This window comes from Nothobranchius furzeri, chromosome 2, assembly GCF_043380555.1.
Source record: "Nothobranchius furzeri strain GRZ-AD chromosome 2, NfurGRZ-RIMD1, whole genome shotgun sequence".
NCBI classification, from domain to species: domain Eukaryota; kingdom Metazoa; phylum Chordata; class Actinopteri; order Cyprinodontiformes; family Nothobranchiidae; genus Nothobranchius; species Nothobranchius furzeri.
Window position 1 is genome coordinate 10,643,344 of NC_091742.1, and position 13,610 is coordinate 10,656,953.

The following is a 13,610-nucleotide window of genomic DNA, read 5'->3' on the forward strand; positions in this document are numbered from 1 at the left end:
TGAATGGCCAGCATTTGTATAGTGCCTTCTTAGGGTTCTACAACCCCCCAAGGCCCTTCACAACACAATCAGTCACTCAACCATTCACACGCTGGTGGGGATGAGCTACGGTGTAGCCACAGCTGCCCCGTGTCGCACCGACAGAGGCGAGACTGCTGAACACTGGCGCCACCGGTCCCTCCGACCACCACCAGCAAGGCAGGTTGTGTCTCGCCCAACAGCAGCATTATCTGGGCAGATCCAGGATCGAACCTGCAACCTTCCGATTACTGGACAACCGGCTGAGACTCTCTCAGTGTGCACTGCAGTGCAACGATTGTTGCAAAGAAACCATTCCGCTCTCGTTCCGCGCCACTGATGCTACCAGTGTGCAGCGTGGGTTAGTCTCTGGGTGATGCCATGTTAGGCGCTATGTTTCCTTCCACGTGAGGCCGTGAGAACAAAACACATTTACTGATTTGTAACAAGCGGTTACATTTTCACCCACTCATAAACATTGTTTTTCACATTCACCTCTTCACTCATTGCCAGTGATGAAAGCGAGTCTGATGTGTGTCATTTTGCTGGAGGTTGAACGATCTGACAAAGTGTTCGTTCACTCCCAGGGATTTTTGACCCTAATGGCCATCCGTTGGTAGGGTCTTGCTCAAACACAAAATAACACTTGCTTACAATGATTTACGTACGTACTGCCCCATATCACCAGGGAAAATGCACGCCATCACTTTTATTTGTTCAGCTCAGCATCCTTCTCTTCTGTGTTTCAACCCTCAGCTATGACAACACAGAACAAGGTCAGGAACAAGAGCTTCCTCTGGAGGGTGGCTGGATTCAGCCTCAGAAACGAGGGCAGGAGCCACAATGTAAGGAGTTGGCTGAGGTGGCTCCTGGTCACCTCCAGCTGGGGGATGTAAAGACATGTTCGACTGGAAGGAGAACCCAAGACCAAAAGGACACTGGGATTCCTCAAAACCCTGAAATGTTTATCTTCTTTCACTCCTATTCCTGGATCCTAATCTCGGGATGTTAAAGGACATTCACTACCTCAACAATAGGAATTTTTGACCCCACTCTTTGCCTTTGTGTGGTCAGGGTTTAAAATACACCTAAAGCAGCTCTGCCATGATAGTATTAACATTTTCTGCACTAGATTATACAGTCAATGAGGGTGAAGAGTGCGAAGCGCTCCAGCGGCGCTTTAACTAGCTGTGCTCAGAGCCATCAATAGCAGAGAGCTGAATAAAAGCATCTAAACAAATCAAACATTGGAGGGAAGTGAGATGAAAAATGGTTGCTTTGACAACAAAAAGGTCTTTCATAACTGTGACAGAGGCTGGGGGGTTTTAGTCGGAGTTGAAAGCTTTGCTGTCCTATTTCCCAGCAGATAGCATTTCAGGAATGCTCCCGTTTGTGTGACAAAACGATTAGGAAATTAGGATGAAAATGAACGAGGTGATGAAAATAATTCAGAGTCTGATATGAAATGGAATAAATTCTGGTTTCAAACACAGCAAAGATAGGTTTTTACTAACATTTGCTGAAAACTGAAACAACCTGTCATTTTATGAAATCACTAGGAATTATGCTGAATGAAGAGAAAAAAAAGTTGTTCAGATCTGGGGACAAAAAATGAGAAAATACTATATTTTTGACAGCTGAGAACTATAGATGGTGAATGGTAAACATCAGGACGATATGTTGGCATTTTGATAATACATGCGTCTTTACCAGAGCGAACTTAAATGTTGTGCATCCGTTTCTGCATGCAGGTCAGGAGAAAAACATCTCGATATCAGCCCAAAACATCAATGACACCTATCGACCATCAGCTAACCCTGACCTCCACGTGTCAGCATCAGCAGTAGAAAAACAAACATCGGACAATGTCTTCTTGGAACACCAGATGAGGCAGAAAAACTAAGAAACAAGCAATTGAAAGACAGCAATGGATTTGTCTAAGCTTCTTTACAGGAAGCAGACACTCGGGAGGAGAAAAGAGAAACATATTCCACAAGAAGAACGAGCTGGAGCTGTAATCTGTTATTCATTTTCTGGCATACGTGATGTATGAACACCTGAGCACATTACGAGTCCCGGTCCCTCATTCCCTCGTCTGCAGCGGTCACGTAATCACACAAGGTGGTAATATGTCTGTGTTGGAACTCGGCTGAAGGCAAGTTGCTGTCTCGTTTAAACGGGCCACACAAACCAAAACCATTAATAAAACTCATGAGCGTTTTCACCTCGAGACCCCATAAAGGTGATGCTTCAGGAGGAAAATACAGTTTTTGTCTGTAGGACCTGAGCTGAGAGGAGCGAGAGAGTACATTTAACATAACGTTTGATCCAACCGGATTTTACGTGACAATTTTCTTTAAACCAATTTCTTTTAAATATTGTCTTTACGTTTTCATGAGCCAAATAACAAAAACATCATTCTGCTTGGATATGCGGATGCTTTTAGTGGTGAATTGGTTATAATGTTATTTACAATAAGGTAACCTTTTATATTTATATTATGACCTAAAGGTAAAAATGAGTAAAGTCAATAATCTATTTTTAACTATAATAAATGGTTTTAAAAGTTATTTGCTCTAATTTTCCAGAGGGATTTTATTCCCCTTCCTCACAGACAGTCAAAGGGAAATTACATGAAAGGGTAGAGAAGCGGTCCGACTGTCTCCAGACAATGGCAAATACATGTTTAGGGAGATTCCTGCTGTGTTTTAATGCACAAACATCAGACATTCATTCATGCATTTTTTAATTATTTACTGTGGAGCTCTCTGTATGTTTATGCTGCAGAGGGCAGGGTCAGCTGCATCTTCATTCATTTAATCATAAAGTAAAAAACAATGTTTTCTAACCCATCCCTGCTCCAACACACAGAACAATCCACCAAGTTCTGTAGAAAAAAATAAAAGATTCATCAAGTTAAATAAATTACGCTTATTTAAAGTACTTTCAACTTAGTTACAGCAATTAAAACCAATAAACTACAGTTGAACGCATTCAACCACAAGCAAAAAGATCATATAGCCACAAAAACAAGAGCAGAGGAAACCAGATAAGGAAAAACTAAAAATGATACGAAATATCAGATCTAAAATCTAGATTTAAAAGAAAAATTAAATATGATGACATCAGTAAGGTGACTTAAAATCTACTTTGTTTTCTGAAAATTATTATAATAAATGTCAGAATTAAAATCAAACGAAAATAAGGTTTAAAATGTTATTTGGACCAAATTCTTATGGAAACATCTACAATGTACAGGACAGAAGGAAAAGAACCACTCATTAAAATCAAACATAACTAAACTACTTTGTACATCAGAATGATTAATACAACATCCCAGCCTGTCCTACTTTCTGTAAAAGTTCAACTTGCTTTAGTATTTTATCTTCTTCCATCCAATTCATGATTCATGACTCACGGTCCTGGAACTTGTGACGCAACATCAAAAGATAGACAAGGCAAGGCAGCTTTATCTGTACAGCACCTTAAAACACTATAAAACCGACCAAAGTGCTTCACAGAAATTAAAAACATGAAAAACTGTACACAACATAAAAATGCATAAAAACTAACGCTTAGGAACTAACACTAAAAACAGTAAAAAGACTCATACTGTCAAAAACGAAATCATAACAATAGGTTTTCAAAAGAGATTTAAAACCAGACAGTGGAGAGGCTGACCTAATGCTCAAAGGCAGAGCATTCCAGAGCCTAGGGGCCACCACAGAGAAAGCCCCGTCACCTCTGAGCTTGCATCTTGTTTTTGCGACTTCCCGGAGCATCCAATCAGCCGACCTCAGAGACTGTGCAGGGGAGTAAAACACCAGTAGCTCAGAGAAGTAATCTGGAGCAAGGCCATGCAGAGATTTAAAAGCACCTTGTACTGGATTCTAAAACTAACAGACAGCCGATGAAGTGAGGCCAGGACAGGAGTGACATGCTCCATCTTTTTCGTCCCAATGAGCAGCCGTGCAGCAGCATTCTGTACCAACTGTAGACGCGAGAGGTGGGATTGTGAAACACCAAGGTACAAAGAATTATAGTAATCAAGCCTTGATGTAATACAAGCATGAATTACTGTTTCTAAATCCTTTTTTGACAGGAAGGTCATTACCTTGGCGATCCTTCTTAATTGATAAAACCTAGATTTAGTCACCGCACTGATCTGCCGGTCCAAGACAAGATCCCCATCCAGTACAACACCCAGGGAAGTCACACTCGATTTCAAGAACGGGGCGAGCTGACCGAGGTCCACTGCATCCACCCTAGTCAAAGTACTTGGACCAAAGACTACAACCTCTGTCTTTTTATCAATAAAAAGAAGGAAGTTAGAGAGCATCCATTGCCTAACCTCAACAAGACAATCTAAAAGAGACTGCAAAGCATGAATGTGGCCCCTCTTAAAAGGCACGTATACCTGGGTATCATCTGCATAGTAGTGAAAATGAAACCCATGTTTTTTTTTAAATCGAACCAAGAGGTAGCAGATAAAAAGAAAACAACAATGGGTCCAACACAGAACCCTGGGGAACCCCGCAAGAGAATGAAGCATTAGATTAAGTAAAATCCCCCAGTGAGACACTGAAGGTTCTGTCAGTCAGATACGACACAAACCAATACAGCTGGAATTATTAAATTAATGATTTTGTATCTTGATATTTATTTAATTGCTTTGTTTATCCTAATGCACACACTTTTAGTGTTTTAGTTGGAGAGGTATTTCACATATATAACCAGCATCAGCATCATATCTGCACTTCTCTCCGAGATGCTTTTTTCACTTCTTCGTTAACGAATCCTTTCCTCTGGTGCAATTTCCCCCTCTGGGATCAATAAACAACAAACCATAAACCAGGCAGTCCAACTCCTTCAGGCAAAGAATAGTGGGGAAATTGAATGGAAACAGCCATTGGTGCATTGTGGGTGATGACGTGTTATTCATGAGGTTATAGGTCACGTCATTCTCACAGAAGTACTGCCCAAAGATAACTTCTGAAAGGAGGGATTATGAACTTTCAAGTTTACCTTAATACCACAATTTCCATATATTAAAGGTCTCCTTCCCATAGAAACCGTGTAATAATTGTTCTTTTTTTTAAATCAATCAATGACTGAGTTTCACATGCAGGATGAACGGGTACATTTTCTATAACCCCTCCACCACCAGCAGACAGGAAATAGATGGGGCAATGAAGTTTGCATAAACACAAAACAGAGTCTGAAAATCGCGAAAATCATTTTAGGGACTTTTACAGAAAAACTTCGGATCTGGCGTAGGAACACTTGAGACTGGGAAACTGGTGCTACAGCTGGCAAAATGGTGAAAAAGAAAGTTAAAGCCGTATTTTCAGACTTGTAGAGCCTTACACGCACACACACACACAACCACCAGCCCTCAACCATCTCTGAACGGAAAATAAAAATAAGAAACCCAAATGAAAATATTTTTAAGATATCACACTACTACGTACATCTTCAAATTACTTACTCCATTTCAGATTTGGTTGCCGTGGTTACCCATGGCCGGCCTTTTTTATAAGCAGGGTACTCATTAAATGCGTTATATTCACCATTTATGGCAGGAAGAGGGTGTGTCGGAGACTCCTGAGCCTATTTCTAGGAACAGTAGTATTTATTGTGCGTAAGCAGTCTTTTCTAGGTCAGAAAATCAGTTTGCATAAGTAATTTTTTATTTCGCTGAGCTTAAGTAAAGTTTCCTTCTATATGAGGCCCCAGGTCACTCTTTTCTATGTTATAGGGCTGGGCAATAAATAGAAAAATTATCATTATCAAAATGTCTGACTCTTAGAGATCATTTTTCCCATGTCAATATATATGACAATAAAAAAAATGAAAAGATGTGTGTAGGTTGGCAACGTTCATGTCCCTTTAAGAAGCTGCACCACCTTGAGTCACGTAGAAATGTGATTCACTGTGATACACGTGACAGCCCCATCTAGTGGACAACTTTTGTTTCTGTGCATTCCTGTAGTTATCGTCTGTTTATCGTTATCGAATTGAAATCCTCAACATATCCTGATATTGATTTTAGGCTGTATCGCCCAACCCATGCACATGAAAAACTAGTATACATTGCCCCACCCACTTCAACTTTGGACCACCCACAAGAAGGAGAGGGCAAAGTCTACCTCAGCTAGTAGAAGCTAACCATTAGCAACTACACAACATAGCGGAACATTTACAGGTTTGTGTTATTTTAGGCGATAAAACATCAATGATGTAATTTTACTCAACAAAGAAAAGCAAACGAAGGCAGCAGAAGAGTCGAGTTGCTGTTAGCCAATCTGACGCAAGTTGTTTTCATATTGTGAATATTAATGAAACCACTCACCAGGGACTCATTCATACTAGAGACCACAGCAGATTGATTCCCTTAATTAGCCATCGTGAACAAATGAAACTAATTTTACAGAATTTTGCTGACTTATAGAAACCATGACTCCTTTATTTAAAAACAAACAGGTCAAGCTTTGACTCATTAACAGGAAGATGCCAAATTATGAAGATTTAGTAACAGATGGAGAGGAACGGAGAACAAAGCTGTCAGTTAATGCATCAGTCTGGGATCTGAACAAACAAAGCATCTTGTTTTACTTTCCCTCTCTCTCTGCTTGTGGATGTTAAAAAGAGTGGGCTGACTGACAGGCAGAGACGGCGTGAGTCAGCAAGACTCCAAACAAGCCGGAGACATTGTGATTCAGACAGCTTTTTAAAAGTGCAAAGGAATTCACAGCAGCCACCAGAGGCTTGTGCTCACAGTCGGGTCACATCCAGTATGTTTCTGTCACAAGCATCTGTACTTCAACACAGAAAGACTCTAATCTCATTTTAAATACAGGTGCTGGCCAGTAAATTAGAATATCATCAAAAGGTTGAAAATATTTCAGTAATTCCATTCAAAACGTGAAACTTGTACATTATATTCATGCAATGCACACAGACCAATGCATTTCCAATGTTCATTACATTTAAATTTGATATTCATAAGTGACAACTAATGAAAACTCCAAATTTGGTATCTCAAAAAATTAGAATATTCTGAAAAGGCTGAATATAGAAGACACCTGCTGCCACTCTAATCAGCTGATTTACTCAAAACACCTGCAAAGGCCTTTAAAAGGTCCCTCAGTCTTGTTTTGAAGGCACCACAATCATGGGGAAGACTTCTGACTTAACAGCTGTCCAAAAGACAATCATTGACACCTTGCACAAGGAGGGCAAGACACAAAAGGTGATTGCTAAAGAAGCTGGCTGTTCGCAGAGCTCTGTGTCCAAGCACATTAACAGACAGGCGAAGGGACGGAAAAAATGTGGTAGAAAAAAGTGTACAAGCTCTAGGGATAACCGCACCCTGCAGAGAATTGTGACGACAAACCCATTCAAAAATATGGGGGAGATCCACAAAGAGTGGACTGCAGCTGGAGTCAGCGCTTCAAGAACCACCACGAGGGGACTCATGAAAGACATGGGATTCAGGTGTCGCATTCCGTGTGTCAAGCCACTCTTGAACATGAAACAGCGCAAGAAGCGTCTCGCCTGGGCCAAGGACAAAAAGGACTGGACTGATGCTGAGTGGTCCAAAGTTATGTTTTCTGATGAAAGCAAGTTCTGCATTTCCTTTGGAAATCAAGGACCCAGAGTCTGGAGGAAGAGCGGAGAAGCACAGAATCCACGTTGCATGAGGTCCAGTGTAAAGTTTCCACCGTCAGTGATGGTGTGGGGTGCCATGTCATCTGCCGGTGTTGGCCCACTCTGTTTCCTGAGGTCCAGGGTCAATGCAGCCGTCTACCAGGAAGTTTTAGAGCACTTCATGCTTCCTGCTGCTGACCAACTTTATGGGGATGCAGACTTCACCTTTCAACAGGACTTGGCACCTGCACACAGTGCCAAAACCACCAGCACCTGGTTCAAGGACCATGGTATCCCTGTCCTTGATTGGCCAGCAAACTCGCCTGACCTTAACCCCATAGAAAATCTATGGGGTATTGTGAAGCGGAGGATGCAATACGCTAGACCCAACAATGCAGAGGAGCTGAAGACGACTATCAGAGCAACCTGGGCTCTCATAACACCTGAGCAGTGCCACAGACTGATCGAGTCCATGCCACGCCGCATTACTGCAGTTATTGAGGCAAAAGGAGCCCCGACTAAGTATTGAGTGCTATACATGCACATTCTTTTCATGTTCATTCTTTTCAGTTGGCCAACATTAGAGAAACAAACATTTTTTCATTGGCCTTTAGAATATTCTAATTTTCTGAGATACCAGATTTGATGTTTTCATTGGTTGTCACCTATAAATATCAAAATTAAACGTAATAAACATCGGAAATACATTGGTCTGTGTGCATTGCATGAATATAATGTACAAGTTTCACGTTTTGAATGGAATTACTGAAATATTTTCAACCTTTTGATGATATTCTAATTTACTGGCCAGCACCTGTATTACCTCACCTCTGAGAATTAATGTTACTTAATATGTAAGAAGTGCAGGTTTTCTTACAGAAATCCTTTCAGCTGTTTCAGAGGGTGTTATTCATAAGTACCCACACACTCCGGCTTTTTTCAGTCGGATCCGGTAAAATCCTTTCATCAGCCTTCCAATGCCGAGTAATCAAAGACTAAAGAAGCATGGAAGTCTGCTGATGCCAGAGAGGGAAGAGTGTGCGTGAGCAGTCAGCAGGTGTTAATCTGATGCCGTGTGCTTGCCCACTGACGTTAAGTCATATGAAGCCAAATATCAATCTCACCTCAGGCCGAATGTGTGAGACTGCTCATAGTGGAACAGGGAATGGATCTTCACATCTGAATTCACAGCGATCAGCCTGTCAATCAGATCCTGTGGAGCAAAGAAGAGGAGCTGTGAGAAAGAAGACGGCGGGTGTAGTGCAAAGAGAAAAGCATGGAAATGTGTAACGTCTGCGGAGGAAAACACACATCCGCCTCAGTGTTATGAGGGCCTTTGTGAAGTAAAACAAATGTGTGTGTGTGTGTGGAGGGAAGGGGGGCGTGATGAATAAAAGTGCAAACGTGCCCTCACATGGCTGTAAAAGGAAGTGCATTAAGTGTGTGTGAAAGACGCTCACTGGAATGGAAGATGGAGTCTCTCTCAGGGTGTATTCGCTCTTGTTGGCTAAAGGCTGTCGTCCCAGAAGCTCCCACACCGACTGGGAGGACGACAGGAGGTTGACCAAAGACAGGAAGGACTGTGATGAGGCAGAATAATCATCAGACATAACGAGGAATATTAAACAACTAGATGTCTCTCATTACTGGGTCAAACAGAAGCTAGGGTAATAAAGAGCAAAAACAGAAAGGATGTAAACACTAAAAACAAAATGTTTTACAAGTCTAAATGTGCGTTTGTCTCCTGTCAGATTCTGGTTTGAGACTTTGCCACACAGTTGTCACTTTGAGGACTGTGTGTGTGTGTGTGTGTGTGTGTGTGTGTGTGCGCGCCTGCGTGCGTGTGTGCGTGCGTGTGTGTAATGTGGCAGCTGACCCACTGACAAGGCAGGCTTTAAAGCTGCCAGTGGCAGGAGAGAGGACACAGCTCGCTGCCGGTCCGTGTTCACTTGGCTAGCTTCGGTTGTCAGACGGCAGAGTCAGACTCAAGCAGACGTACACGCCAGCACACCCACGAGCTTCAAATCCAACTTTAGAAGAGAAATTCTGTCCAAAACCTTTCTACAGATAAGTCCAGGTACAACGACCACAGTTAGATAAAATAAACAACATAAACCAGGAATAGAGATTATAGTTCCTTTAATATTTCAACTACATAAATCTGGGATAAAAAGCTGATTTACTTTGCAGAATGAACGGTAAACGGTATGAATCTGTAGAGAACCTTCTTAGGTTCTACAAACCCCCCCAAGGCGCTTCACAACACAATCACCCATCACACTCATGAGGTGATGAGCTGCAATGTAGCCACAGCTGCCCTGGGGCACACCAATAGACGTGAGGCCTGCCGAACACTGGCGCCACCGATCCTTCAGACCACCACCAGCAAGCAAGGTGGCTTAAGTGTCTTGCCCAAGGGCACAACAGCAGCATTCTCTGGTCAGGGCCAGAATGACATGAATGCTACGTTCCTGTTTAAATATGAACTTGAAACACGAACTGTACTTTAATAAACTACAGCAGCCCAGAGAGGACAAGACATACCATTATTGTTATTTCAAGATGGGTTAAAGAAATGAAAACTGTTGTCGCAGACTCGCAGTTAACAGTTTTACCACCAGATGTCAGAATGTTTGCACACAGAAAAGTTATAAGTCAGAGGAATTTTTTTAAATCACATCAACATGAATTACATTTTTCATTTAACTGTATTTGATGGACAACCAGTTAACCAGTTAATAAATGTGTGTGTGTGGTTTTTTTTTTCTTCTTTTTTCCAGGGCGGCAGAGCTGATGACGAGAACGGGCTCCGTTGTGACTGGAGGTGGCCAAGCAGGGAGCCATTTACCACGGACTGGCAACCCTCCTCAACCAGCCAAGCCCCATGATGCAGAGAGGCGCACACACACACACACACACACACACACACACACACACACACACACACACACACACACACACACACACACACACACACACACACACACACACACACACACACACACACACACACACACACACTTTTATAGATTTCCATATTATCCACTCTTCCTCTAACCACTCAGTTGTTTTATGGGTGCTTTTAATGCATGCATCAGCCTTTTGTTGTCATTTAGATTTTTTTTTTGATTGATTAATCAAAATATTCCAACTTACCCCAAAAACAAAACAATATCAGAAAGATAAAAATTTATTGTTGAAAAGTAAATTTTAATTATCAACTTGACTCATATTTTGAACACGTTGCAGTTGTCTCTGTTGGAGCAAATGTAAGTCGTACTCGGCGGGGCGCTCCGTTGTGCCATTTTCAGGAACTACAACCTTATGCGGTATAGTTCTAGAAACACAAGTTTTCTTTTTGTTCGTTGTTTTTAGTGGTTGGAGGTTACACTGGTAAGTGTGCTAACCTGTAATCTTTATATCTTACTTCTTCCTTTTCTCTGAGTGTATGTGCTGCTCTAGCAAGTTCATTTATCCACTGTGGGATTAATAAAGTCTATTCTATTCTACAAGTGAGCCACATCACAGCTGAGCTTCAGACGAAAGGATCTGGAGTCTCATTTCCTGATATTTGGACATCTCACCTCTGACTGGATTACAGCAACATGACTCTACCACTGACACCGTTTGCTCTGCAACATTGATGTTTTATCTCCACAAGTCTGGAGGAGTTCTGCTGTGGTGGAGTTGCTAATGCTAACAGTTAGGCTCTACTAGCGGAGATGTTCTCAGCCGTTTCCTGGACGCTAAACCAACAACAGCTTTCCTCGTCACAAATCAAGATGGGTGACTCCATGAGTGTTAAGGGGCAATGTGACGTAGATCTGTCAGGATTTTCTTAACTGAGTGCTTTTCCGTCTATTTTCCATCAGAAACTAATACAGGAGATAGGTGTAGGAGACTAATTTTATGTTCAGCCTTCATGAAAAAGTCAGAGCGACTGACAATAATCAGAAATAATGATTTAAAATATTTTTCCGGTAAAATCAACCTTTAAATAAATTAAAAGCAGAAGATCTGGATTAAATAGGTTTTTTTTTACTCACCTTGAGGCAGCTCATGTCTATGGGGTCTATTGGTGTCGATCTGGGACGAACAACTCTGACATCATCACAGCCACATTCGAGAAATGACCACAGCTCTACCATCAGCACCTGGACAAAACCTGCAAGACAAAATAATCAAAGTTTCATGTGAACTACAAAAAAAGCACACACCACAAGGACATAGGAGACAGATAAAACCCTCCTTTTGCTATTTATTCATCTACTTATCTTCAAAGAAACTAGTCTACAGCCCTATTTTTCCATCAGGGAAGCGTCTGCCTTAATAATGCCCACCAACAACTCCGACATGAACCCATCAGAATCACATCTAGTACATTTGTGCTTTGGCACCTGATCTTTGCAGAGCCACAATGCCTGGAGCCGTCGCTGCCAGCTGTGTGACCATCACTCCGTATCCAAACTTCTCACAGCGACTCACCTGCAGTCAACACGGAAACATTTGCTTTGTTTTCATTTAAGTTTGCAGCTCAGTGTTTTGCATCCTGAAAGGAGCAGAAATGATGCAGGTCAGAACACTGTGGAGGAAGAGAAACGTGCAAATTGATTTTCAGAGTGTGCGAGGCCTTCGTTTATTTACAACACAATGTCACAACTAAAAATAGGCAAAGGAGGACTCTGTGCTATAATTAAAGTGTGATGTCCAACTAAAAAACCGCTATTACTAGAGTGAATAAACAATGGTGGTAAATTAGGTCCACGGCGAGTCAGCGGAGGTTTGTGAGTGAAATTTAGATGATGCATGATGGCAATACAGATATTAGAAAAGATAATTCAGCATTTAAACACCAGCTGAATACTAAGTGGATGAACATGAAATGTTTCCGAGGTCAACTAATTATCAGCTTTATGTGCAGAAAACCAAAGTACATAAATAAAAGTTGTTTTCCTGCATGATACAACTAAACTGTAGTACTTTGTGTACTCAGTTAAAGCTCATTTAAAAAGCAATAAATGAGGATTACATTTTTTCATTTTGGATCTTTATACATTGCTTTGTGCTCTTTGATACCTTTAATTCCAAAGAGTGTGGTTTCACATCAGGAAGCATCGAAAAAGCTAAAGTTAATTACTCCAAGACTTTTATAAATGATGTAACAGTAAAACTTTATAATTACTTTATATCGATGCCGGTCCGTATCAGCACCAGAAAACTAGATACTAGGTTGTTAAGGAGGCAGTACAATATACTTAGCTTACATATAAGGTACTGTATAATGTTCATTTTGAGCTTTATTTTCTATTCCTGACACCACGTAAACAGCGTTGACTCGGTTTTTAAATAAACTGCTCATTCTTCTGACGCAGCCCAATAAAAGCTACCCTCTGGTTGAACCTCTGACTGGAACGGGGAACGTAAGCACCAAAATGAAAAGGGCAGAACCCCCCGGTGTTCACGAGCAGACCCCATCCTCTTCTGATGCAAGACGTTCCAAAAACAAGCTAATCAGCAAGTCTGATGCTAAATATAAAAGTGGAAACAAAAAGCTTCGGTTGCAGCAGAGCAGAGAAAAGCACGTTTTCTTTCATCTGTTAATTCCATACTTGTTATTAACCACAAGAGAACACAACCCATCTCTGTAAGGACGATCTAATCTATCACTTGGAGCCTGGGCCGTGGTTTATACAAACCCATGTCTATGTAAGATGTGCAAACCTGACTAAATAAAAACAGGGTGTTAATTTGGTGAAGAAAAACTAATTAATACCTGTAGTTTTTGGGTGAAGCGAGAGAACATGTAGGAGATGCATTCATTGAGGGCTCCTGTCTGCTGGAGCAGCAGCAGGCCTTTAGGAGTGGCAGCAAAGTTCAGCAGGCTGTCCAACAACGTCTCCTCCCAGATGAGCCTTGGTCACGAGTCAGGAGGAAACCACAAA

At 41.5% G+C, this 13,610-nt stretch overlaps 1 protein-coding gene across 2 annotated transcripts in view; it reads right to left on the reverse strand.

The window, feature by feature from the left end:
- tbc1d32 (TBC1 domain family, member 32) overlaps positions 1 to 13,610 on the reverse strand; it is a 50,997-nt gene that overhangs the window by 26,550 nt on the left and 10,837 nt on the right. For both annotated transcript variants that reach the window (XM_015947567.3, XM_015947566.3), the window contains exons 19-23: positions 13,442 to 13,580; positions 12,066 to 12,153; positions 11,715 to 11,833; positions 9,129 to 9,248; positions 8,793 to 8,881 (exon numbers count right to left, since the gene is read on the reverse strand). In XM_015947567.3, coding sequence (XP_015803053.3) covers positions 8,793 to 8,881; positions 9,129 to 9,248; positions 11,715 to 11,833; positions 12,066 to 12,153; positions 13,442 to 13,580 — 555 coding nt within the window. The remainder of the gene's footprint in view (positions 1 to 8,792; positions 8,882 to 9,128; positions 9,249 to 11,714; positions 11,834 to 12,065; positions 12,154 to 13,441; positions 13,581 to 13,610) is intronic.